Raw genomic sequence first — 26,332 nt, forward strand, 5'->3', positions numbered from 1 at the left:
TGTTTGATATGGTTTCTTTGGGTTGTGTCTGTCACAACCATTGCATTCGTCACAAAATAAATCATCGTCATAAAATAAGTCAGTCATATTTTTTATGTGAGGGTGCCACCAGATGTGCGAGGCCTTTTTGGAGGGTCTTTAGTTTGCCTTCGTGTGTGGGGCCATGTGTTTCTCATAAAAGTTCTGGGTCCATCAGTGTGGCCTGCTTCATGGGCATGGGCTGAGTCTGTATAGATATTCAGTCTTTCCTTTTCCTCTGATGAGGACCTGCGTCAATCCGATGATTTCAGCTAATTTGGCCGATGCTGGTTGAGGGATGATGGCTGATTGAAGGGTGACATCACGAGGTGAGCTGTTTTTTCAATAGCTTTTGCTACTGCAGCAACGTATCTGGAGCATGTTGACTGTCCTACCTCAATGTGGTCAAGTTTGAAGAGTAGTACATCAAGACCCTTCTCTCCCCCTCTTGTTTCTGGAATAGGACGGATGAGGTGAATCCTTCCCTTCCAGAAACATCCAAATGGAACTTGTTCTTGTAGTCAGGTGCAGTCAGAGCTGCTGCCGCTGATATATCTGTTTTCAGGAGTGCTATGGCTGTTGATGCTTCAGCCGTCCAGGCCAGGGGTGCATGGAGGTTCCTTGATCGTAGGATGACCAGTGCTGCCACCCCCTCTGGGCCACACCCAATGGTACAACACCTGATAGGTGGGGTCAGGTGCATCATGTCTTCGTCCCAGTCTGCAGTGTAGAGGCAGTCATCAGTTTCTGTTGCATTGAGTGTGCAATGGATCTCAGCTTGGGGAGTCTTATATGGGTGCAGAGTGTAGATTTGAGCTTTCAGTTGGTTGAACTTAAACTGGATGTGAGGGGTGGCAGGCCCTGTGGGTAGGCATTTTAGCCAGTACACTTCTTGGGCTTCAGACAGTGTGGTCATCGGCAGGAGTGGCATCCTCATCATTCTTACTGGGTGATCAGGTGTTGAAGTGGGAGGGTTGGTTGTAATCTTGCTGCTCCTGCTGCATGTGGCTAGATTCTGGGTGGTTGTATGCTGGCTGTTGCTGATGCATGGGTGTGGGTCCTGGTTGCTGATGTTGCAGAGGTGGGTTTCCCCCACTTCCTCTTGCTCTCCATTGCTGTTGCTGCGGGGAGAGTGGTTTCATGCAATCTCTGGCAAAATGACCGGTAATTCCGCAGTTAAAACACTGGTAGTTTCCCCCTCTGTGTTGTCCAGTGTAGGGACCCCGTCGAGCCCATACTGGGTGTTGTTGTTGCAGGATATACTGCTGTGGGGGAGGGTATTGGGGTGGTTGGGCCCCCCTAGTGGCCGTGAGTGAGGCTGCCTGCTGTTGGATCATCTGAGCGACAGTCTGGGCCACTATTTGGGAGATGTCTGTTTTGGTTCCCGGCTCCTTCGTTTCTTCCGCCACCATCTGTTTCTTAGGTTTTTCTCCTTGTTGTGCTTCCTTCAATTGGAGTTTCAGGAGTTGTACCTGGAGGGACTGCACCTGGCTCTCTGCACCCCCTCTTTCCTTGTTGTGCTGGGTCACATGGTGGTGCACATGCGTATTGAATTGGGTCAGAGGAAGTGCAATCAACCCTACCGTTCCTCTGAGTTTGGTTTTAACATCTCCAGGACACCCGTTGACCACCATTTCCTTCCACATGCTGAGTGTGGTATCAGTGTGATCGAATGGTTCTTCGTGGACCGATCTCCATGTGGTCTTAGCCCTGTCCAGGTATGCTGCAGGTTGCTCACCTGGGTTGATTGTGAAGGAGGATAAGGTGGCATGGTTTCTTTCTGTAGGGTATGCTCTCCGTAGAACTTCCCATAATCTGGTACGGAAGTGGTCTATGGGCAGTGTTGGGGCCCGCCATCCAAGGTCAGCTGCTGTCATGAGGGCCTCCATGGTTCCGTGGTCGGTGGCTCTTGCTAGAAGTGCTTTCATGTCTCCTAGGCAGAGTTGCAGGCCTGACGTAAGTGTCTGCAGTTGAAGTAGCCACGCTGAAGCTCCTCCATGTAGGCTAGGCATCTGTCCCATCAGTGTTGTTAAATCAGTCATTTTCCAGGGCTGGTACTCCACAGTGTGTGCATCACCTGGTGTCGGTCGCAGGGGGTACTGTCCTGCCATCTCCTGCTCTCGCTCTCTTCTATCAGCAATTCTGGAGGATCGACGGAGTGTTTCGGACCCCATTGATTCGGTAACTTTGGTTACTGTTCCTCTCATTATGCCTTCCACACGGTAGGCTCCCTCTCTGTTGTTATCTTGGTTAGCTATTAGCTCCCTGAGTTCCTTAGCTCGAGCTATTGATGATTTCAGCAGCTCCTGCATCTTAGTCACGTTTGGAGCTCCCATCGGAGCTGGGGTGAGCACCATGTCAATTTCTTCTTCGTTTTCGATATCCATGTTCTGATGACAGTCCTCCCTATCCGTCTGATAGAAGTGGTTTGAATCTAATCTTGTTTGTAGGTGTCCTCTGGTTTCAGAGGTGAGAGAGTTCACAGAGGAGCATTGCGGCCTCCGTTCCTGGGGGAGGTCTCCTGCTCCTGGAATCCCAGTTTCGAACTGTTCACATACCATATGGCCAGCCGTTATCCCCAGGGTAATTTCCCCTTTTAACTCCCCTTGGTCTATTCTCAGAACTGGAGCCTGTATTGTGGGAGGTGCCCTGGGCAGGAATGGGTTGTGTGACGGGCTCCGGTGATTTTGTCCCTTTGAGTATGGCTGGGGCTGAACTGCCTCCATTGTCAATTGTGGATATAGTGAGGGAGAAACGGCCACAGGGGGAGCCGTGAGCAAGTTCTCAGGCGGAGCTTTAACATCCCCGGACGCCACAATAGCCACGCACATCATGTCTGGTGTGTTTTTGGGTAGCACCCTCCTACTCTCCTGTATGGCCCATGTACCTATCTTGAGCTCCCCCTCCGCTCTCTCTCTCTCTCTTGTACCTACTTTTTTGAACCTGTGTATCTTGTTTCTCTCCGCCTCACTCGCTTTTGCATGCTCTACTGCGTCCTCTAATTCTGTCTGCATATCTTGGAGTTTCCCCCCTGTAGGTGGTCCTCCGCTAAAATAACCTGCTTGTGTCCATCTTATCCGTAATCCTTTCCACACTTTCTCCACTTTCCCATACTGTTCTTTACCTCCCGCTCTATCAATCATACTCTGATCTAAATATTCATTGAATTTTAGTTTGGGCGTGGTAGCTGCAGACATTTTATCTAGTTCGTCTGATAATGTGTATAATGCGTTATTTAGGTATATTCAATCCTTACTATGTGGTGTTTATTTCTATCGTTGTATGCTTAGCCTGTCCCTGGTCGAGACAAAGGGGGTTATCAGTATGTGACGCCCGCCACGTGTGTATTTCACCGGTATTTTATTTGAATTTGTTCAGCGATTCGTTTAGGTATTTTCTATAAATGATTCTGCGATTTCCTTTTGGAACAATATATCAGTGAATATATGCGGTTCTATAACAATTTTCAGAGTAATTCTAGCTCTTTAGGAAATATAGATAGAATTTCTAGACAACTAAGAGTTGTTCAGTGAATTATTTAAATACTTTCTGTAAACAATTCAGTAAATTCCTTTATGAACTTATATCAGTAAATTCCAGCGATTCTATAGCAATTGTCAGAATAATTTTAAACTTTAGGCAATATCAACAGGAATGAAAAAAAACGAAAATCAGTATTCCAGCCCGGCTGCTGTCAAAGTTGCCCGGCCATTCGATACTAAGGTGGCTTTGTCTTTCAGCACGTGTGCCTAATAGCCCAGTTACGTATCCCAACCTACTCCGCGACAAACGTTTCTTTCAATTTAATTTCCCCCATCTCCAAATCATGGAATGTCAACTCTGGTTCATATTATGTTTATTGTTTGATGTGCAATAGCCACATCATTCCCGATCTCTGTCTTGTGGAACGCCAAACTTACATATCCTGTATCTACTCGACTACACCTCTTACAAAACCTATTAAATAATACACAGCTTTTTTAATAGGGCATTTTTCATGCAGATTCATTCAATCCAACCACACCTCCACAAGACCTATTCGATGTTATATGTATCAACAGGAGATTTTACTTGCAGATCCGGTTCATCTATCATTCAACTATAACCACACCTCCACAAGACCTTATTCGATAGTACAGAACGTATCAAAATAGGACATTTTTACTTGCAGATTCGGTTCATCTATCATTAAACTATAACCACACCTCCACAAGACCTTATTCGATAGTACAGAACGTATCAAAATAGGACATTTTTACTTGCAGATTCGGTTCATCTATCATTAAACTATAACCACACCTCCACAAGACCTTATTCGATAGTATAGAACGTATCAAAAATAGGACATTTTTACTTGCAGATTCGGTTCATCTATAACCACACCTCCACAAGACCTTATTCGATAGTATAGAACATTTTTACTTGCAGATTCGGTTCATCTATCATTCATTCATTCGTATGAAATTCTCATTGAATTTCCAACATCCATAATTGTGTCCTTTACGTGTTAAAACACAGCCACTATTTAACGTCACCTCTATACACAACCCAATACATATATAATTAGGACAGTTTTCTATGCAGATTTCAGAACAAATAGGGTCCCTGGAGGAATTTAACACATTGGTCAATCACAATTCACACATTCCTATTAAAATAACTGAGTATAGGCCCATTAATAAGAATATATATATATATTTTTTTTACAAAACAAGATATCTTTAATCAATGTCTTAGGTTCTTATGTAAAAAATTTGGGCACCGATTCATACTCACGCCCAGTACTTTCTGATCAAAATTTGGTTTAGGCTATAATACAATATGCAGATTTCGATATAACAGGCTCTGCTCACCTTTATATAGAGCGCTCCGATCAGGTTTCCTGAGGCAAGATGAATGGCTGGGGAAGTCACTCTTCCGTCTGATTTTTTAGCCGTGATCAGTCTCGTCCTCTCACACTAACTTATAATAGATCGAATTCAAGAACAACCAAACTCTGCTACCAATTTGTTAGTGTTCAAATACTGGAGAGTTGAGACCAAATCACGGACGCTGGACAGAGTGGATTTCAGTTGTAACAAAAGACAGTTTTAATGAGTCAGAGATATCTTGTCCCGCAGTTTTACGTGCACGGACCTAGTTCACATAACTCGGCAAGGAGCCAGGTGAAAAAGAGGCCTATACAATGGTGACATACATTTTTATACATAGAATAAAGTAGGTGGAGTCTTGTCGTTTCGGTCTTCTTGACTGATCGGAGGGTTGGAGGCGGGCCTTGCTCTAGCCAGAGCGGGCCCCATTGATGCACAGCAAAAGTTCTTTGCTCTTGGGACCGGCCAGTTAGAGGGAGATGAGATGTGTGTTTATATAAGGAAGAGGGGGTCAGTCTTATGGCTGGGTGTATGTGTTCTTACGACGGAATGTCTTTGTTTATATGAGCTATGTGTATGAATATTTATATAACACGTGCTCTGAACACCTGTGGTAATTAGCTATCTAGCGTGCTCTGAACACCTGTGGTATTTAGCTATCTAGCGTGCTCTGAACACCTGTGGTAATTAGCTATCTAGCGTGCTCTGAACACCTGTGGTAATTAGCTATCTAGCGTGCTCTGAACACCTGTGGTATAAAACTATCTAGCGTGCTCTGAACCCCTGTGGTAATTAGCTATCTAGCGTGCTCTGAACACCTGTGGTAATTAGCTATCTATGCTTCTCTGAACACTAGCGTGCTCTGAACCCCTGTGGTAATTAGCTATCTAGCGTGCTCTGAACACCTGTGGTAATTAGCTATCTAGCGTGCTCTGAACACCTGTGGTAATTAGCTATCTAGCGTGCTCTGAACACCTGTGGTAATGGAAGAAGGCCACTAGAAACGTGTTGACACTGAAAAATACTGTCACCTGAGAATCGTATCGCACCTGAGAATCGATTCATGTTTAAGATCGAGTATTTGACTGTTTTGGCTGCCAGAGCCAATCTACCTCTGTATATACCTTAAATACAATCTACCTCTGTATATACTGTAAATACAATCTACCTCTGTGTATACTGTAAATACAATCTACCTCTATATACTATAAATACAATCTACCTCTGTATATACTGTAAATACAATCTACCTCTGTATATACTGTAAATACAATCTACCTCTGTAGAGTGCACTACATCTGGAATAAGGGTGCCATTTGGGGCTCGATCCCCTGTCTTCAGTGAAGCATGGGAGCATGTGGCAGCATGTGTTCAGCTCAGCACAAAGGGAAGTGCTAGGCTGTGAAAGGTGGACCTTTGTTCCTTCTACCTGTCTTTCATGATCTTTTTAGGTCTCTGGGCCGTTATAACCCTCTCCCCTCCCTCCCTGGGCCACTATGACCCTCTGTCCCTCCCTCATTGGGCCGCTATGACACCCTCCCTCTCTCCCGCCCTCCCTCCCTCTCTCAGCCCTGCCTGCTGGCCAGCTGGCTGCTCCCATGGTGTCACTTTCCCGTGGGCTCCTGGCTGGGAGGAGGCTTGGTGTGTGTGTGTGTGTGTGTGTGTGTGTGTGATCGAGTGTGCCTATGTGTGTATTCATGTGTGGCTGTATGTGTGTTTGTATGCGGCTGTGAGTGTGTGTGTTCGAGTGTGGCCTTTGTGTGTGTGTGTGTGTGTGTGTGTGAGAGCAAGCTAAGTTGACATGATCAGGAGAGAACTCCAGCTCCAGCCTACCTTTGCACCACAGCCACCCAGCAGAGCCAGAAAGACACCCGACAACGAAGACAGCCAGAGCCAGAGAGAGACTACCGTAGGCCAGGCAACAGGGTCCAGGTCCATCTTATTTGTGTAACAGCCACCTGTCAGAGCCAGAAAGACACCGGACGACGGAGACAGACAGACAGAGACTACCGTAGGCCAGGCAACAGGCTCCAGGTCCATCTTATTTGTGTAACAGCCACCTGTCAGAGCCAGAATAGGAGATAGACTACCGTGGGCCAGCCATCAGCCAGGTGTGTATGTATGATGGTGCTGCACCGGGTGATCCAGGCAGCCCGTGCAGGCGATCTCTCAGCCCTGAGGAAGCTGTCCTCCTCTGGGTGCCTCACGGTCTCAGCCTCCATCACAGACGCCCAGGGGGCAGGCCCGGTGCACCACGCCGCTCGCTGCGGCCGCCTGGAATGTCTGCGCTACCTGGTGGTGGAGGTGGGGCTGGCGGCCGACGCCCGGGCCCTGAACAGAGCCACGCCCGCCCACGACGCTGCTGCTACAGGCCACGCCCGGGAACTGCAGTGGCTAGTGGACCAAGGGGGCTGCAATGTAGAGGTGAGCCTGAAATAACAAATCATTCCTCCTGTGTTACTGAGGGTAGACCAGAGAGTTACAACACAATGCTGAGCCTGAAATAACAAATCATTCCTCCTGTGTTACTGAGGGTAGACCAGAGAGTTACAACATAATGGTGAGGCTGGTTGAGCCGCTGGTGGGGCTGGAGAGAGATGGTGATAAGTTGGTGTAGTTGTTGCCCTCATACGTGTCTGTTGACCCCTTATGGCATTTAGCCAGCACCCATGTATCAGGGCAAGAGCTCTTGGTTTATACGGAGCAGCGTGAAGAGCAGTTTAGAAGGAGTTCATGGTATCTGGACTTCCCAGGGGTCTTGTCTCATTCACTGCACATGATGTGGTGTTTAAGCAGCATGTAGCATGTAGCATGTAGCATGTAGCATGTAGCATGTAAACACTAACCCAAAGTCACCTGGCTTCTGACTCAATTCAAGGGGCTTTATTGGCATGGGGGAAACATGTGTTAACATTGCCAAAGCAAGTGCGATAGATAATATACAAAAGTGAAATAAACAATAAAAAATGAACAGTAAACATTACACATACAGAAGTTTCAAAACAATAAAGACATTACAAATGTCATATTAAGTATATATACAGACTCTTACGTGTATACAGTGCCTTGCGAAAGTATTCGGCCCCCTTGAACTTTGCAACCTTTTCCCACATTTCAGGCTTCAAACATAAAGATATAAAACTGTATTTTTTTGTGAAGAATCAACAACAAGTGGGACACAATCATGAAGTGGAACGACATTTATTGGATATTTCAAACTTTTTTAACAAATCAAAAACTGAAAAATTGGGCGTGCAAAATTATTCAGCCCCCTTAAGTTAATACTTTGTAGCGCCACCTTTTGCTGCGATTACAGCTGTAAGTCGCTTGGGGTATGTCTCTATCAGTTTTGCACATCGAGAGACTGAAATGTTTTCCTATTCCTCCTTGCAAAACAGCTCGAGCTCAGTGAGGTTGGATGGAGAGCATTTGTGAACAGCAGTTTTCAGTTCTTTCCACAGATTCTCGATTGGATTCAGGTCTGGACTTTGACTTGGCCATTCTAACACCTGGATATGTTTATTTTTGAACCATTCCATTGTAGATTTTGCTTTATGTTTTGGATCATTGTCTTGTTGGAAGACAAATCTCCGTCCCAGTCTCAGGTCTTTTGCAGACTCCATCAGGTTTTCTTCCAGAATGGTCCTGTATTTGGCTCCATCCATCTTCCCATCAATTTTAACCATCTTCCCTGTCCCTGCTGAAGAAAAGCAGGCCCAAACCATGATGCTGCCACCACCATGTTTGACAGTGGGGATGATGTGTTCAGCTGTGTTGCTTTTACGCCAAACAAAACGTTTTGCATTGTTGCCAAAAAGTTACATTTTGGTTTCATCTGACCAGAGCACCTTCTTCCACATGTTTGGTGTGTCTCCCAGGTGGCTTGTGGCAAACTTTAAACAACACTTTTTATGGATATCTTTAAGAAATGGCTTTCTTCTTGCCACTCTTCCATAAAGGCCAGATTTGTGCAATATACGACTGATTGTTGTCCTATGGACAGAGTCTCCCACCTCAGCTGTAGATCTCTGCAGTTCATCCAGAGTGATCATGGGCCTCTTGGCTGCATCTCTGATCAGTCTTCTCCTTGTATGAGCTGAAAGTTTAGAGGGACGGCCAGGTCTTGGTAGATTTGCATTGGTCTGATACTCCTTCCATTTCAATATTATCGCTTGCACAGTGCTCCTTGGGATGTTTAAAGCTTGGGAAATCTTTTTGTATCCAAATCCGGCTTTAAACTTCTTCACAACAGTATCTCGGACCTGCCTGGTGTGTTCCTTGTTCTTCATGATGCTCTCTGCGCTTTTAATGGACCTCTGAGACTATCACAGTGCAGGTGCATTTATACGGAGACTTGATTACACACAGGTGGATTGTATTTATCATCATTAGTCATTTAGGTCAACATTGGATCATTCAGAGATCCTCACTGAACTTCTGGAGAGAGTTTGCTGCACTGAAAGTAAAGGGGCTGAATAATTTTTCACGCCCAATTTTTCAGTTTTTGATTTGTTAAAAAAGTTTGAAATATCCAATAAATGTCGTTCCACTTCATGATTGTGTCCCACTTGTTGTTGATTCTTCACAAAAAAATACAGTTTTATATCTTTATGTTTGAAGCCTGAAATGTGGCAAAAGGTCGCAAAGTTCAAGGGGGCCGAATACTTTCGCAAGGCACTGTATATACAGACTATACGATATACAGACTATTATATACAGTCTCTCTCTCTCGCTCTCACTCTCAACGCTCTCTCTCTCTCGCTTTCTCTCTCGCTTTCTCTCTCGCTTTCTCTCTCGCTTTCTCTCTCGCTTTCTCTCTCTCTCTCTCTCTCTCTCTCTCTCTCTCTCTCTCTCTCTCTCGACGTGTGCTTTATGAAAGGTGAAGTTGACAGATGAAGAGTCCCTAGCTGGTGTGTTGTCATTACTCGTGCCCATGTCTTTGTTGTCCTGTCGAATTCTATAATGACTAGGATAATGGGTTATCTTTCTCTCTTTCTCTCGCTCTTACCCCGTCTCGGTCTCTCTTTCTCTCGCTCTCTTTCTCTCGCTCTCTCCCCCGTCTCTCGCTCCCTCCTAAATTAAAAAAAAAAAAAACTTGTTTGTTCACGTAGGTTGTAATTCAGTTCTTTCTCACTCTAACTCAAACCGGCCCGTCTCTCAACCTCAACGACCTGTTGATCTCATTTAAATACATCTGCTCCAAGTTAAAGACCAGGTTCAGAGTTTCTTGTTATCGTTCAGACCAGTGATAACATTTTTCTAAATTGGTGGTCTTCCCAACAGAGGGAACCTGTACGTGCTCCAGCTTATTGTGCTTCATAACGCAAGGGTGAAAAGGGCAATAAGAATATTTAAATCGTTAATTAACATTCCCTCACATGATTGTAAGATGTATTCATACCGATTATCCTGTACTCAACTCCCAGGGGTGTGAGTAAGTGATCTGTAAGCTTTTTAATTTTTTTTTTTTTAGGTTTGATAGATGTTCATATGCCAATATGGGTGTTCAGACAGTTGACCCAATAGGATTATGTTCTTGTAATACGATGGCTTTCTCAAGTTGGATTTTCACAACATGTCTTGTGCTCTGTGTTGATACAGTAGTACCATTATGAATAGATCTCTGGGTCTGTTTTTTTTTGTTTTTTCCAGACCTAATATATTATAGTACGTAAGCACATCTATGGTTGTATGCGTAGATGTACAAGTTAAGGGTAGCCTAGTGGTTAGTGGTTAGAGCGTTGGACTAGTAACCCGAAAGGTTGCGAGTTCAAACCCCCGAGCTGACAAGGTACAAATCTGTCGTTCTGCCCCTGAACAAGGCAGTTAACCCACTGTTTCCTAGGCCGCCATTGAAAATAAGAATTTGTTCTTAACTGACTTGCCTCGTTAAATAAAGGTAAAATAAAAATAAAATAAAAATAAAATAAAAAAAATGTTTTAAAGAACTTGGTAACACTGTACTTAAAGGTGTATACTGCATTATAATGCCTTTTATAACACATTATAAGACTGCCATGATAACGTATGTCTTTTAATGGTCCAATACTGATCCTGATTTAATTCAAGCCGTGGATGTTTTGTAGGACCAGGATGCAGCCGGGGCGACAGCGCTCCATCTCGCAGCTCGGTTCGGACGGGGGGAGGTCGTCCATTGGCTGCTGTTGGTTGGTAGCGTCGCCGAGGAGACGACGGACTGTGGGGCCGTCCCCGCCCATTACGCTGCTGCCAAGGGAGACCTCACCTGTCTGAAACTACTGGTCCACCATGCACCTGGGTAGGACCAAAGATGAACAACGTGTATGGACTGTTACCTTTACACATCCATCCAGTCAGTACGTTGATGGTTGTCACTGCTTGTCTTACAGTGGTCATAGTGGAGAAAAATGTCCTCATTGACTCAGTGGTCATAGTGGAGAATAATGTCCTCATTGACTTATAGTGGAGAATATAGTCCTCATTGACTTATTGTGGAGAATATAGTCCTCATTGATTTACAGTGGTCATAGTGGAGAATAATGTCCTCATTGACTCAGTGGTCATAGTGGAGAATAATGTCCTCATTGACTCAGTGGTCATAGTGGAGAATATAGTCCTCATTGACTCAGTGGTCATAGTGGAGAATATAGTCCTCATTGATTCAGTGGTCATAGTAGAGAATATAGTCCTCATTGACTCAGTGGTCCTAGTGGAGAATATAGTCCTCATTTTATTACAGTGGTCATAGTGGAGAATATAGTCCTCATTTTATTACAGTGGTCCTAGTGGAGAATATAGTCCTCATTTTATTACAGTGGTCATAGTGGAGAATATAGTCCTCATTGATTTACAGTGGTCATAGTGGAGAATAATGTCCTCATTGACTCAGTGGTCATAGTGGAGAATATGGTCCTCATTCTCTTACAGTGGTCATAGTGGAGAATATAGTCCTCATTGACTCAGTGGTCATAGTGGAGAATAATGTCCTCATTGACTCAGTGGTCCTAGTGGAGAATATAGTCCTCATTTTATTACAGTGGTCATAGTGGAGAATATAGTCCTCATTGATTTACAGTGGTCATAGTGGAGAATAATGTCCTCATTGACTCAGTGGTCATAGTGGAGAATATAGTCCTCATTGACTCAGTGGTCCTGGTGGAGAATATAGTCCTCATTTTATTACAGTGGTCATAGTGGAGAATATAGTCCTCATTGATTTACAGTGGTCATAGTGGAGAATAATGTCCTCATTGACTCAGTGGTCATAGTGGAGAATATAGTCCTCATTGATTTACACTGGTCATAGTGGAGAATAATGTCCTCATTGACTCAGTGGTCATAGTGGAGAATATAGTCCTCATTGATTTACAGTGGTCATAGTGGAGAATAATGTCCTCATTGACTCAGTGGTCATAGTGGAGAATATAGTCCTCATTCCTTACTAATATCTGTTCAGAGGTGATGGATGTTCATGCTTAGTTCATCCTTTTATTTTTATTTTTTTTATTTCACCTTTATTTAGCCAGGTAGTCTAGTTGAGAACACCTTTATTTAGCCAGGTAGTCTAGTTGAGAACACCTTTATTTAGCCAGGTAGTCTAGTTGAGAACACCTTTATTTAGCCAGGTAGTCTAGTTGAGAACACCTTTATTTAGCCAGGTAGTCTAGTTGAGAACAAGATCAAGCAAAGCAATTCGACACATATAACAACACAGAGTTACACATGGAATGAACAAAACATACAGTCAATAATACAGTAGAAAAAAGAAAACAGAAATCTATATACAGCATGTGCAAATGAGGTAAGATAAGGAAATAAATAGGCCATGGTGGCGAAGTAATTATAATATAGCAATTAAATCCTGGAATGGTGGATTTGCAGAAGATGAATGTGATACTGGGGTGCAAAGGAGCAAGATAAATAAATAAATACAGTATGGGGATGAGGTAGATAGATGGGCTGTTTACAGATGGGCTAAGTACAGGTGCAGTAATCTGTAAACTGCTCTCACAGCTGGTGCTTAAAGCTATTGAGGGAGATATGAGTCTCCAGCTTCAGTGATTTTTGCAGTTCGTTCCAGTCATTGGCAGCAGAGAACTGGAAGGAAAGGCGACCAAAGGAGGAATTGGCTTTCGGGGTGACCAGTGAGCTGAGATAAGGTGGGGCTTTAACCTGACCCAGAGAGGTAACCCTGACCCTAACCTTAACCTGACCCAGAGAGGTAATCCTAACCTTAACCTGACCCTAAACTTAACCTGACACAGAGAGGTAACCCTAACCTTAACCTGACACAGAGAGGTAACCCTGACCCTAACCTGACCCAGAGAGGTAACCCTAACCTTAACCTGACCCAGAGAGGTAACCCTGACCCTAACCTTAACCTGACCCAGAGAGGTAACCCTAACCTTAACCTGACCCAGAGAGGTAACCCTAACCCTGACCCTAATCTTAACCTGACTCGGAGGTAACCCCGACCCTAACCTTAACCTGACCCAGAGAGGTAACCCTGACCATAACCTGACCCAGAGAGGTAACCCTGACCCTAACCTTAACCTGACCCAGAGAGGTAACCGTAACCCTGACCCGACCCAGAGAGGTAACCCTGACCCTAACCGTAATCTGACCCAGAGAGGTAACCCTAACCTTAACCTGACCCAGAGAGGTAACCTTGACCCTAACCTTAACCTGACCCAGAGAGGTAACCCTAACCCAGACCTGACCCAGAGAGGTAACCTTAACCTGACTCAGAGAGGCAACCCTGACCTTAACCTGACCCACAGAGGTAACCCTGCCCCGACCCTAACCTTAACTTGACCCAGAGAGATAACCCTGACCCTAACCTTAACCTGACCCAGAGAGGTAACCCTAACCCTAGCCAGAGAGGTAACCCTAACCTTAACCTGACCCAGAAAGGTAACCCTAACCCTGACCCTAACCTGAAGCTGACCCAGAGAGGTAACCCTGACCCGACCCAGAGAGGTAACCCTAACCCTGACTCTAACCTGCCTCTCCTGACCCAGAGAGGTAACCTTAACCCTGACCCTAACCTTAACCTGACCCAGAGAGGTAACCCTGACCCTACCCTTAACCTGACCCAGAGAGGTAACCCTAACCTTAACCTGACCCAGAGAGGTAACCCTAACAATAACCTGACCCAGAGAGGTAACCCTAACCCTGACCCTACCCTTAACCTGACCCAGAGAGGTAACCTTAACCTGACCCAGAGAGGTAACCCTAACCTTAACCTGACCCAGAGAGGTAACCCTAACCTTAACCTGACCCAGAGAAGTAACCCTACCCTTAACCTGACACAGAGAGGTAACCTTAACCTGACCCAGAGAGGTAACCCTAACCTTAACCTGACCCAGAGAGGTAACCCTAACCTTAACCTGACCCAGAGAAGTAACCCTGACCTTAACCTGACCCAGAGAGGTAACCCTAACCCTGACCCTACCCTGCATCTCCTGAACCAGAGAGGTAACCCTAACCTTAACCTGACCCAGAGAGGTAACCCTGACCCTAACCTTAATCTGACCCAGAGAGGTAACCCTAACCCTGCCTCTCCTGACCCAGAGAGGTAATCACAGGGTATCCCATGACTCCTCTCACTCCCCTCTCACTGCCCCGCTGACATGTGATCGCCAGGGCAACGGGACCCATCCAGGTCAGCCACCTGGAAACCCCACAGAGATTCACACACGATGGGTGATGGCACCATGACAACCATACCACTCTACTTTGTTTCATTCAGGGGGTGAGGTTAGGGCCAGGTTAGGTGAGGTTAGGGCCAGGTTAGGTGAGGTTAGGGCCAGGTTAGGTGAGTTTAAGGCCAGGTTAGGTGGGTTTAGGGCAAGGTTAGGTGAGGTTAAGGCCAGGTTAGGTAAGGTTAGGGCCAGGTTGGGTGAGGTTAGGGCCAGGTTGGGTGAGGTTAGGGCCAGGTTAGTTGAGTTTAGGGCCAGGTTAGGTGAGTTTAGGGCCAGGTTAGGTGAGTTTAGGGCCAGGTTAGGTAAGTTTAGGGTGAGGTTATGGCCAGGTGAGGTTAGTGCCAGTTTAGTTGAGGTTAGTGCAAGGTTAGGTGAGTTTAGGGCCAGGTTAGGTGAGGTTAAGGCCAGGTTAGGTGAGTTTAGGGCCAGGTTGGGTGAGGTTAGGGCCATGTTGGGTGAGGTTAAGGCCAGGTTGGGTGAGGTTAGGGCCAGGTTGGGTGAGGTTAGGGCCAGGTTGGGTGAGGTTAGGGCCAGGTTGGGTGAGGTTAGGGCCAGGTTGGGTGAGTTTAGGGCCAGGTTGGGTGAGTTTAGGGCCAGGTTAGGTGAGGTTAGGGCCAGGTTGGGTGAGGTTAGGGCCAGGTTGGGTGAGGTTAGGGCCAGGTTGGGTGAGGTTAGGCCAGGTTGGGTGAGGTTAGGGCCAGGTTAGGTAAGGTTAGGGACAGGTTGGGTTAAGGCCAGGTTTGGGCAGTTCAGGGTTAACCTGTCCCTACCCTAACCTGGCCTTAACCTAACATTATCATTACTGTAGAACTGTAGCATACTGTATCATCTGCCACTAACATTACTGTAGAACTGTAGCATACTGTATCATCTGCCACTAACATTACTGTAGAACTGTAGCATACTGTATCATCTGCCACTAACATTACTGTAGAACTGTAGCATACTGTATCATCTGCCACTAACATTACTGTAGAACTGTAGCATACTGTATCATCTGCCACTAACATTACTGTAGAACTGTAGTATACTGTATCATCTGCCACTAACATTACTGTAGAACTGTAGCATACTGTATCATCTGCCACTAACATTACTGTAGAACTTTAGCATACGGTATCATCTGCCACTAACATTACTGTAGAACTTTAGCATACGGTATCATCTGCCACTAACATTACTGTAGAACTTTAGCATACTGTATCATCTGCCACTAACATTACTGTAGAACTGTAGCATACTGTATCATCTGCCACTAACATTGCTGTAGAACTTTAGCATATGGTATCATCTGCCACTAACATTACTGTAGAACTTTAGCATACGGTATCATCTGCCACTAACATTACTGTAGAACTGTAGTATACTGTATCATCTGCCACTAACATTACTGTAGAACTGTAGCATACTGTATCATCTGCCACTAACATTACTGTAGAACTGTAGTATACTGTATCATCTGCCACTAACATTACTGTAGAACTGTAGCATACTGTATCATCTGCCACTAACATTACTGTAGAACTGTAGAATACTGTATCATCTGCCACTAACATTACTGTAGAACTGTAGTATACTGTATCATCTGCCACTAACATTACTGTAGAACTGTAGCGTACTGTATCATCTGCCACTAACATTACCGTAGAACTGTAGCGTACTGTATCATCTGACACTAACATTACTGTAGAACTGTAGCATACTGTATCATCTGCCACTAACATTACTGTAGAACTGTAGCATACTGTATAATCTGACACTAACATTACTGTAGAACTGTAGTATACTGTATCACCTGCCACTAACATTACTGTAGAACTGTAGTATACTGTATCATCTGCCACTAACATTACTGTAGAACTGTAGCATACTGTATCATCTGCCACTAACATTACTGTAGAACTGTAGCATACTGTATCATCTGCCACTAACATTACTGTAGAACTGTAGCATACTGTATCATCTGCCACTAACATTACTGTAGAACTGTAGCATACTGTATCATCTGCCACTAACATTACTGTAGAACTGTAGCATACTGTATCATCTGCCACTAACATTACTGTAGAACTGTAGCATACTGTATCATCTGCCACTAACATTACTGTAGAACTGTAGTATACTGTATCATCTGCCACTAACATTACTGTAGAACTGTAGCATACTGTATCATCTGCCACTAACATTACTGTAGAACTGTAGCATACTGTATCATCTGCCACTAACATTACTGTAGAACTGTAGCATACTGTATCATCTGCCACTAACATTACTGTGTAACTATAGTTGTTTAATGTAGTATCAGTCACTAACATTACTGTGTAACTATAGTTGTATACTGTACATTTTGGTGTCCTCTTTACGATGCCTCCGAGTATGTTTCTTCCACCAGGTGTGTGAACCGTCAGACTGGCATCGGTGCCACCCCTCTGTACCTGGCGTGTCAGGAGGGCCACCTGCACGTCGTGGAGTACCTGGTGAAGGACTGCGGGTCAGACGTCCACCTCAGGGCCCATGATGGCATGACCGGCCTGCACGCTGCTGCACACATGGGGCACCATGCCCTGGTCATCTGGCTGGTAATGTGGACTGGATGCCAATATGCTGTAGAACCGTTGTTTCTCAAACTTATCCCAACCAGTTGCACTTATTTGATATTTTCCAGCACACCTGGAAAATAGGGGCTGCAGGGTAAATTTGATTTGTTTAACACTATATTGGTTACTATATGATTCCATATGTGTTATTTCATAGTTGTGATGTCTTCACTATTATTCTACAATGTAGAAAATAGTACAAATTAAAGAGAAAAAAAACCCTCATGTCTTTCTCTGAATCCCACCCAGTTTGATTTATATTTTGCCATATATATTTTTTAACTGTGCTGTTTCACCAAATTTCTGAACCTATATACATTTTACGGACACAGTATATTTTACATGAGTTATCTTGTTGTTGTTTTTTCCCACCCTTCAGATCCACCACAGATGGTATCAGTTTACTATGTTGAGTTATAAGTTGCTGCGACAGACAAGCTTCCCTTCCAGGGGTTGTTCTTGTTCAAACCAGAATGTTAAGGAGGCCTGCAAGGGACAAATGTAAGATCAGGCTGTTAAGGTGGCCTGCGAGGGACAAACGACAGGGGAGGAGAAGGTTTCAACATAAGAAAGTAATCCTTCTGAGGCAGCTGACATTTGTCCCTTGCAGGCCACCTTGACATCCTGGTCTTACATTTGTCCCTTGCAGGCCACCTTAACATTCTGGTCTGTTGTCATTTGTCCCTCGCAGGCCACCTTAACATCCTGGTCTTACATTTGTCCCTTGCAGGACACCTTAACATCCTGGTCTTACATTTGTCCCTTGCAGGCCACCTTAACATTCTGGTCTTACATTTGTCCCTCGCAGGCCACCTTATCATTCTGGTCTCTTGACATTTGTCCCTTGCAGGGCCACCTTAACATTCTGGTCTGTTGACATTTGTCCGTCGCAGGGCCACCTTAACATTCTGGTCTGTTGACATTTGTCCCTCGCAGGCCACCTTCACAGACCTTAGCTTGCAGTGCCAGGACAGGGAGGGAGCGACTGCTCTTCACTTTGCGGCCAGTGGAGGGCACCATCGCATCCTGGAGAGGCTGCTCCGCATGGGGGCAAAGGTCATCAGAGACGACTGGGGGGGAACCCCTCTTCATGATGCTGCTGAGAACGGAGAGCTGGAGGTGAGAGATATGACAAGATCGTGGGGCTGTGTTTTATTTCAGAGTTTCAGAGCGAGAGTGCTGATCTAGGATCTGGTGCCCCTTTGTCCATGTGATCTTATTCACAGTGGTCTAAAAGGTCAAAACTGATCTTAAATCAGAACTCCTAAGTATCTACAGCATATTAAAGTCATAGTAACAGAGTTTTTTTAATTCAGTCTGTTTGCTATCTGTTACCCCCCCTTTCTAGTGCTGCAGGATCCTGTTAGCCAATCAGGTGAGCCCATCGGAGCAGGACATAGATGGGTTCACAGCAGCAGACCTTGCGGAGTACAACGGACACTACGACTGTGCCGGCTACCTCCGAGCCGTGGAGACATGCGTAAGACCCAAAACCTCCGGCTACATCCGAGCCGTGGAAACCTCCGGCTACCTCCGAGCCGTCGAGACATGCGTAAGACCCAAAACCTCCGGCTACCTCCGAGCCGTGGAGACATGCGTAAGACCCAAAACCTCCGGCTACCTCCGAGCCATGGAGACATGCTTAAGACCCAAATCATCCGGCTACCTCCGAGCCGTGGAGACATGCGTAAGACCCAAAACCTCCGGCTACCTCCGAGCCGTGGAGACATGCGTAAGACCCAAAACCTCCGGCTACCTCCGAGCCGTGGAGACATGCGTAAGACCCAAAACCTCCGGCTACCTCCGAGCCGTGGAGACATGCGTAAGACCCAAAACCTCCGGCTACCTCCGAGCCGTGGAGACATGCGTAAGACCCAAAACCTCCGGCTACCTCCGAGCCGTGGAGACATGCGTAAGACCCAAAACCTCCGGCTACCTCCGAGCCGTGGAGACATGCGTAAAACCCAAAACCTCCGGCTACCTCCGAGCCGTTGAGACATGCGTAAGACCCAAAACCTCCGGCCTCCGGCTACCTCCGAGCCGTGGAGACATGCGTAAGACCCAAAACCTCCGGCTACCTCCGAGCCGTGGAGACATGCGTAAGACCCAAAACCTCCGGTACCTCCGAGCCGTTGAGACATGCGTAAGACCCAAAACCTCCGGCTACCTCCGAGCCGTGGAGACATGCGTAAGACCCAAAACCTCCGGTACCTCCGAGCCGTGGAGACATGCGTAAGACCCAAAACCTCCGGCTACCTCCGAGCCGTGGAGACATGCATAAGAGCCAAACCCTTTCACTTTACATCGTCTTTTCTCTGTAACGGTCTATTGTTTCCAAGCATCTTTTTGCATTACAATCCAAGTCAGACCAAGCTTTAAAACATCTAAAAATAGTCAAACTGTTTTGCATCTTACTGTCATATTGTGATTTGACTGTCCATTTATTTATTTTAGTTTCTATTTAACTTGGCAAGTCAGTTAAGAACAAATTCTTATTTACAATGACGGCCTACTTGTAAAGCCCCATCCCCCCCGGTCAATCCCCTTCTCTAACCTGGGCGATGCTGGGCCAATTTTGCGCCTCCTTATGGGACTTCTGATCTCTGGCGGTGCACGATTGGCCCAGCGTGGTCCGGGTTAGAGAAGGGGATTGGCCCAGCGTGGTTAGGGGAGGGTCCATGGGTGTAGTGTTCAGACCTTAATGCTCCAATCAGTTTTAGTTTTTCAAGTCTATTTTTGGAATACTGACTGTCCAATCAACAAGTTACAAGTGACCAAATCACATGTGTGTTCAGACAGCAGTCACGGTAGCTGACACGGCTACACGAGTTGTCATAGTAACAACAGGTGTGTGTGTGAGCAGTGGTGTAGGCTGATCGGTGGTGGTGCTCGTGCTTCCTGTCACTCTGAAGTTATGTAGCAATCTAAGGTGACAACCATGGCAACCATGGCAACCATGGACTTGTCCCAGTTGCTTTGAATGTTCCAAATCATAGTGTAAGAGCACTTTTTAAGCCCCAAAACTAGTCATTGTTTTGGTGTGTGGATGTGTGTATTGCTGTGTGGATGTGTGTAATGCTGCGTGGATGTGTGTATTGCTGCGTGGATGTGTGTATTGGTGTGTGGATGTGTGTATTGCTGTGTGGATGTGTGTATTGCTGTGTGGATGTGTGTATTGCTGTGTGGATGTGTGTATTGCTATGTGGATGTGTGTATTGCTGCGTGGATGTGTGTATTGCTGCGTGGATGTGGGTATTGCTGCGTGGATGTGTGTATTGCTGTGTGGATGTGTTAATATTTTCCAAGATGGCGTAGCAGTAGGACGTGTTGTCGTGTCGTGTCCCTTGTATATATCGTTTGTTTTCGTTTTTTTTCTTCACATATCTTTAAAACTTTTTGCTGAACCTCAACTTCTTCTAAATACTCTCCTGCAACCCGCCTCACCCAACGTAGCTATTTTTCCTAAAGTATTTATATTTACTTCGGATCTGGAACCCCTCAACTGAAGCTAGCCAACTAACTACCAGCTTCAGCAAAACATTGCTAGCGGTCTTCAGCTAACCGGTCATCAGCTAACCTTTAGCTCGGAAAGCTCTCGCCAGTTCGAACAACGCGACTCTAACCAGAGCATAACGGACCTATTTATTATTTTATTTTTATTTTATTTTTCATCCCCGGATTCCCATCGCAAACGGAACATTTTGAGCTCCTGGGCAACAATATCCAGACCCACGACCGGTCCATCGATGTCACCGCATGAAGAGGAATAAACAGACTCCCCCATCGCGACGTCCCCAAAGGCTAACTCTCTAGCCCTTGCTATCTCCTTGCTTGCAAATTCGGCCTGCTAACTGCTAGCTTGTTTAGCCCGGTCCGCTAACTGCTACCGTGTTTAGCACCGTCTACTAACTGTTAGCTTGTTAGCACAGGCCTGCTAACCGTCTGAATCGCCGCGTCCCAAACACTCACTGAACCCATATTTACTTTCTATCCCTTTTCGATTTTTAATTTGTTTATACCTTCCGGTAACCTGCCTCACCCAATGTGATACGGAACCGCTATTATCTTTACATTTTTAGAACTCACTCAAGAACCTCCAGAAGCTAACCAGCTAACTGGCTACAAGCTATTTAGTCATTGTTAGTTTTCTAACCTGGATAACACTCGCCAGTCCAGCTTCCCTGCCCCATCCACCGCTGCCCCTTGGACACTGATCACTTGGCTACATAGCTGATGCATGCTGGACTGTCCATTAATCACGGTAATTCCATTCTGCTTGTTTATGTTTTACCTGTCGGCCCCAGCCGCACTTAGGCTCTGTGTGTAGTAAATCCGACCCTCTCTGCCTAATCAATCGTCATTCTACCTGCTGTTGTTGTGCTAGCTGATTAGCTGTTGTTGTCTCACCTACTGTTTTAGCTAGCTCTCCCAATTCAACACCTGTGATTACTGTATGCCTCGCTGTATGTCTCTCTCAAATGTAAATATGCCTTGTATACTGTTGTGCAGGTTAGTTATCATTGTTTTAGTTTACAATGGAGCCCCTAGTTCCACTCTTTATACCCCTGATACCTCCTTTGTCCCACCCCCCACACATGCGGTGACCTCACCCATTACAACCAGCATGTCCAGAGATACAACCTCTCTCATCATCACCCAGTGCCTGGGCTTACCTCCGCTGTACCCGCACCCCACCATACCCCTGTTTGCGCATTATGCCCTGAATATATTCTACCATGCCCAGAAACCTGCTTCTCTTATTCTCTGTCCCCAACGCCCTAGGCGACCAGTTTTGATAGCCTTCAGCCGCACCCTCATACTACTCCTTCTCTGTTCCGCGGGTGATGTGGAGGTAAATCCAGGCCCTGCATGTCCCCAGGCACCCTCATTTGTTGACTTCTGTGATCGAAAAAGCCTTGGTTTCATGCATGTCAACATCAGAAGCCTCCTCCCTAAGTTTGTCTTACTCACTGCTCTAGCACACTCTGCTAACCCTGATGTCCTTGCCGTGTCTGAATCCTGGCTCAGGAAGGCCACCAAAAATTCTGAGATTTCCATACCCAACTATAACATCTTCCGTCAAGATAGAACTGCCAAAGGGGGAGGAGTTGCAGTCTACTGCAGAGATAGCCTGCAAAGTAATGTCATACTTTCCAGGTCCATACCCAAACAGTTCGAACTACTAATTTTGAAAATTACTCTCTCCAGAAATAAGTCTCTCACTGTTGCCGCCTGCTACCGACCCCCCTCAGCTCCCAGCTGTGCCCTGGACACCATTTGTGAATTGATCGCCCCCCATCTAGCTTCAGAGTTTGTTCTGTTAGGTGACCTAAACTGGGATATGCTTAACACCCCGGCAGTCCTACAATCTAAGCTAGATGCCCTCAATCTCACTCAAATCATCAAGGAACCCACCAGGTACAACCCTAACTCTGTAAACAAGGGCACCCTCATTGACGTCATCCTGACCAACTGGCCCTCCAAATACACCTCCGCTGTCTTCAACCAGGATCTCAGCGATCACTGCCTCATTGCCTGTATCCGCTACGGAGCCGCAGTCAAACGACCACCCCTCATCACTGTCAAACGCTCCCTAAAACACTTCTGTGAGCAGGCCTTTCTAATCGACCTGGCCCGGGTATCCTGGAAGGACATTGACCTCATCCCGTCAGTTGAGGATGCCTGGTCTTTCTTTAAAAGTAACTTCCTCACCATTTTAGATAAGCATGCTCCGTTCAAAAAATGCAGAACTAAGAACAGATATAGCCCCTGGTTCACTCCAGACCTGACTGCCCTCGACCAGCACAAAAACATCCTGTGGCGGACTGCACTAACATCGAATAGTCCCCGCGATATGCAACTGTTCAGGGAAGTCAGGAACCAATACACACAGTCAGTCAGGAAAGCTAAAGCCAACTTCTTCAGGCAGAAGTTTGCATCCTGTAGCTCCAACTCCAAAAAGTTCTGGGACACTGTGAAGTCCATGGAGAACAAGAGCACCTCCTCCCAGCTGCCCACTGCACTGAGGCTAGGTAACACGGTCACCACCGATAAATCCATGATTATCGAAAACTTCAACAAGCATTTCTCAACGGCTGGCCATGCCTTCCGCCTGGCTACTCCAACCTCGGCCAACAGCTCCCCCCCCCCCCCGCAGCTACTCGCCCAAGCCTCTCCAGGTTCTCCTTTACCCAAATCCAGATAGCAGATGTTCTGAAAGAGCTGCAAAACCTGGACCCGTACAAATCAGCTGGGCTTGACAATCTGGACCCTCTATTCCTGAAACTATCCGCCGCCATTGTCGCAACCCCTATTACCAGCCTGTTCAACCTCTCTTTCATATCGTCTGAGATCCCCAAGGATTGGAAAGCTGCCGCAGTCATCCCCTTCTTCAAAGGGGGCGACACCCTGGACCCAAACTGTTACAGACCTATATTCATCCTGCCCTGCCTATCTAAGGTCTTCGAAAGCCAAGTCAACAAACAGGTCACTGACCATCTTGAATCCCACCGTACCTTCTCCGCTGTGCAATCTGGTTTCCGAGCCGGTCACGGGTGTACCTCAGCCACGCTCAAGGTACTAAACGATATCATAACCGCCATCGATAAAAGACAGTACTGTGCAGCCGTCTTCATAGACCTTGCCAAGGCTTTCGACTCTGTCAATCACCGTATTCTTATCGGCAGACTCAGTAGCCTCGGTTTTTCGGATGACTGCCTTGCCTGGTTCACCAATTACTTTGCAGACAGAGTTCAGTGTGTCAAATCGGAGGGCATGCTGTCCGGTCCTCTGGCAGTCTCTATGGGGGTGCCACAGGGTTCAATTCTCGGGCCGACTCTTTTCTCTGTATATATCAATGATGTTTCTCATGCTGCGGGCGATTCCCTGATCCACCTCTACGCAGACGACACCATTCTATATACTTCTGGCCCGTCCTTGGACACTGTGCTATCTAACCTCCAAACGAGCTTCAATGCCATACAGCACTCCTTCCGTGGCCTCCAACTGCTCTTAAACGCTAGTAAAACCAAATGCATGCTTTTCAACCGTTCGCTGCCTGCACCCGCACGCCTGACCAGCATCACCACCCTGGATGGTTCCGACCTTGAATATGTGGACATCTATAAGTACCTAGGTGTCTGGCTAGACTCTAAACTCTCCTTCCAGACCTCTCCTTCCATATCAAACATCTCCAATCGAAAATCAAATCAAGAGTCGGCTTTCTATTCCGCAACAAAGCCTCCTTCACTCACGCCGCCAAACTTACCCTAGTAAAACTGACTATCCTACCGATCCTCGACTTCGGCGATGTCATCTACAAAATTGCTTCCAACACTCTACTCAGCAAACTGGATGCAGTTTATCACAGTGCCATCCGTTTTGTCACTAAAGCACCTTATACCACCCACCACTGCGACTTGTATGCTCTAGTCGGCTGGCCCTCGCTACATATTCGTCGCCAGACCCACTGGCTCCAGGTCATCTACAAGTCCATGCTAGGTAAAGCTCCGCCTTATCTCAGTTCACTGGTTACGATGGCAACACCCATCCGTAGCACGCGCTCCAGCAGGTGTATCTCACTGATCATCCCTAAAGCCAACACCTCATTTGGCCGCCTTTCGTTCCAGTTCTCTGCTGCCTGTGACTGGAACGAATTGCAAAAATCGCTGAAGTTGGAGACTTTTATCTCCCTCACCAACTTCAAACATCTGCTATCTGAGCAGCTAACCGATCGCTGCAGCTGTACATAGTCTATTGGTAAATAGCCCACCCATTTTCACCTACCTCATCCCCATACTGTTTTTATTTATTTATTTTTCTGCTCTTTTGCACACCAATATCTCTACCTGTACATAACCATCTGATCATTTATCACTCCAGTGTTAATCTGCATAATTGTAATTATTTGCCTACCTTCTCATGCCTTTTGCACACAATGTATATATAGACTCCCCTTTTTTCTACTGTGTTATTGACTTGTTAATTGTTTACTCCATGTGTAACTCTGTGTTGTCTGTTCACACTGCTATGCCTTATCTTGGCCAGGTCGCAGTTGCAAATGAGAACTTGTTCTCAACTAGCCTACCTGGTTAAATAAAGGTGAAATAAAAAAAATAAAAAAAATAAAAAATTGCTGTGTGGATGTGTGTATTGCTGCGTGGATGTGTGTATTGCTGTGTGGATGTGTGTATTGCTGTGTGGATGTGTGTATTGCTGTGTGGATGTGTGTATTGCTGTGTGGATGTGTGTATTGCTGCGTGGATGTGTGTATTGCTGCGTGGATGTGTGTATTGCTGTGTGGATGTGTGTATTGCTGCGTGGATGTGTGTAATGCTGCGTGGATGTGTGTAATGCTGCGTGGATGTGTGTATTGCTGTGTGGATGTGTGTATTGGTATGTGGATGTGTGTATTGCTGTGTGTATTGCTGCGTGGATGTGTGTATTGCTGTGTGGATGTGTGTATTGCTGCGTGGATGTGTGTATTGCTGCGTGGATGTGTGTATTGCTGTGTGTATTGCTGTGTGTATTGCTGTGTGTATTGCTGTGTGGATGTGTGTATTGCTGCGTGGATGTGTGTAATGCTGCGTGGATGTGTGTATTGCTGTGTGGATGTGTGTATTGCTGCGTGGATGTGTGTATTGCTGTGTGGATGTGTGTATTGCTGCGTGGATGTGTGTATTGCTGCGTGGATGTGTGTAATGCTGCGTGGATGTGTGTATTGCTGTGTGGATGTGTGTATTGGTATGTGGATGTGTGTATTGCTGTGTGTATTGCTGCGTGGATGTGTGTATTGCTGTGTGGATGTGTGTATTGCTGCGTGGATGTGTGTATTGCTGCGTGGATGTGTGTATTGCTGCGTGGATGTGTGTAATGCTGCGTGGATGTGTGTATTGCTGTGTGGATGTGTGTATTGGTATGTGGATGTGTGTATTGCTGTGTGTATTGCTGCGTGGATGTGTGTATTGCTGTGTGGATGTGTGTATTGCTGCGTGGATGTGTGTATTGCTGCGTGGATGTGTGTATTGCTGTGTGTATTGCTGTGTGTATTGCTGTGTGTATTGCTGTGTGTATTGCTGTGTGTATTGCTGTGTGGATGTGTGTATTGCTGTGTGTATTGCTGCGTGGATGTGTGTATTGCTGCGTGGATGTGTGTATTGCTGTG

General features: G+C 46.0%; 1 protein-coding gene across 1 annotated transcript in view; it reads left to right on the forward strand.

The window, feature by feature from the left end:
* The first annotated feature begins 6,462 nt into the window (after positions 1 to 6,462).
* LOC139409804 (espin like a) overlaps positions 6,463 to 26,332 on the forward strand; it is a 44,923-nt gene continuing 25,053 nt past the window's right edge. The window contains exons 1-5 of the mRNA XM_071155179.1: positions 6,463 to 7,313; positions 10,976 to 11,166; positions 16,965 to 17,151; positions 18,106 to 18,288; positions 18,518 to 18,649. Coding sequence (XP_071011280.1) covers positions 7,011 to 7,313; positions 10,976 to 11,166; positions 16,965 to 17,151; positions 18,106 to 18,288; positions 18,518 to 18,649 — 996 coding nt within the window. The 5' untranslated portion in view covers positions 6,463 to 7,010. The remainder of the gene's footprint in view (positions 7,314 to 10,975; positions 11,167 to 16,964; positions 17,152 to 18,105; positions 18,289 to 18,517; positions 18,650 to 26,332) is intronic.

Source organism: Oncorhynchus clarkii, chromosome 5, assembly GCF_045791955.1.
Source record: "Oncorhynchus clarkii lewisi isolate Uvic-CL-2024 chromosome 5, UVic_Ocla_1.0, whole genome shotgun sequence".
In the NCBI taxonomy this organism is placed as follows: domain Eukaryota; kingdom Metazoa; phylum Chordata; class Actinopteri; order Salmoniformes; family Salmonidae; genus Oncorhynchus; species Oncorhynchus clarkii.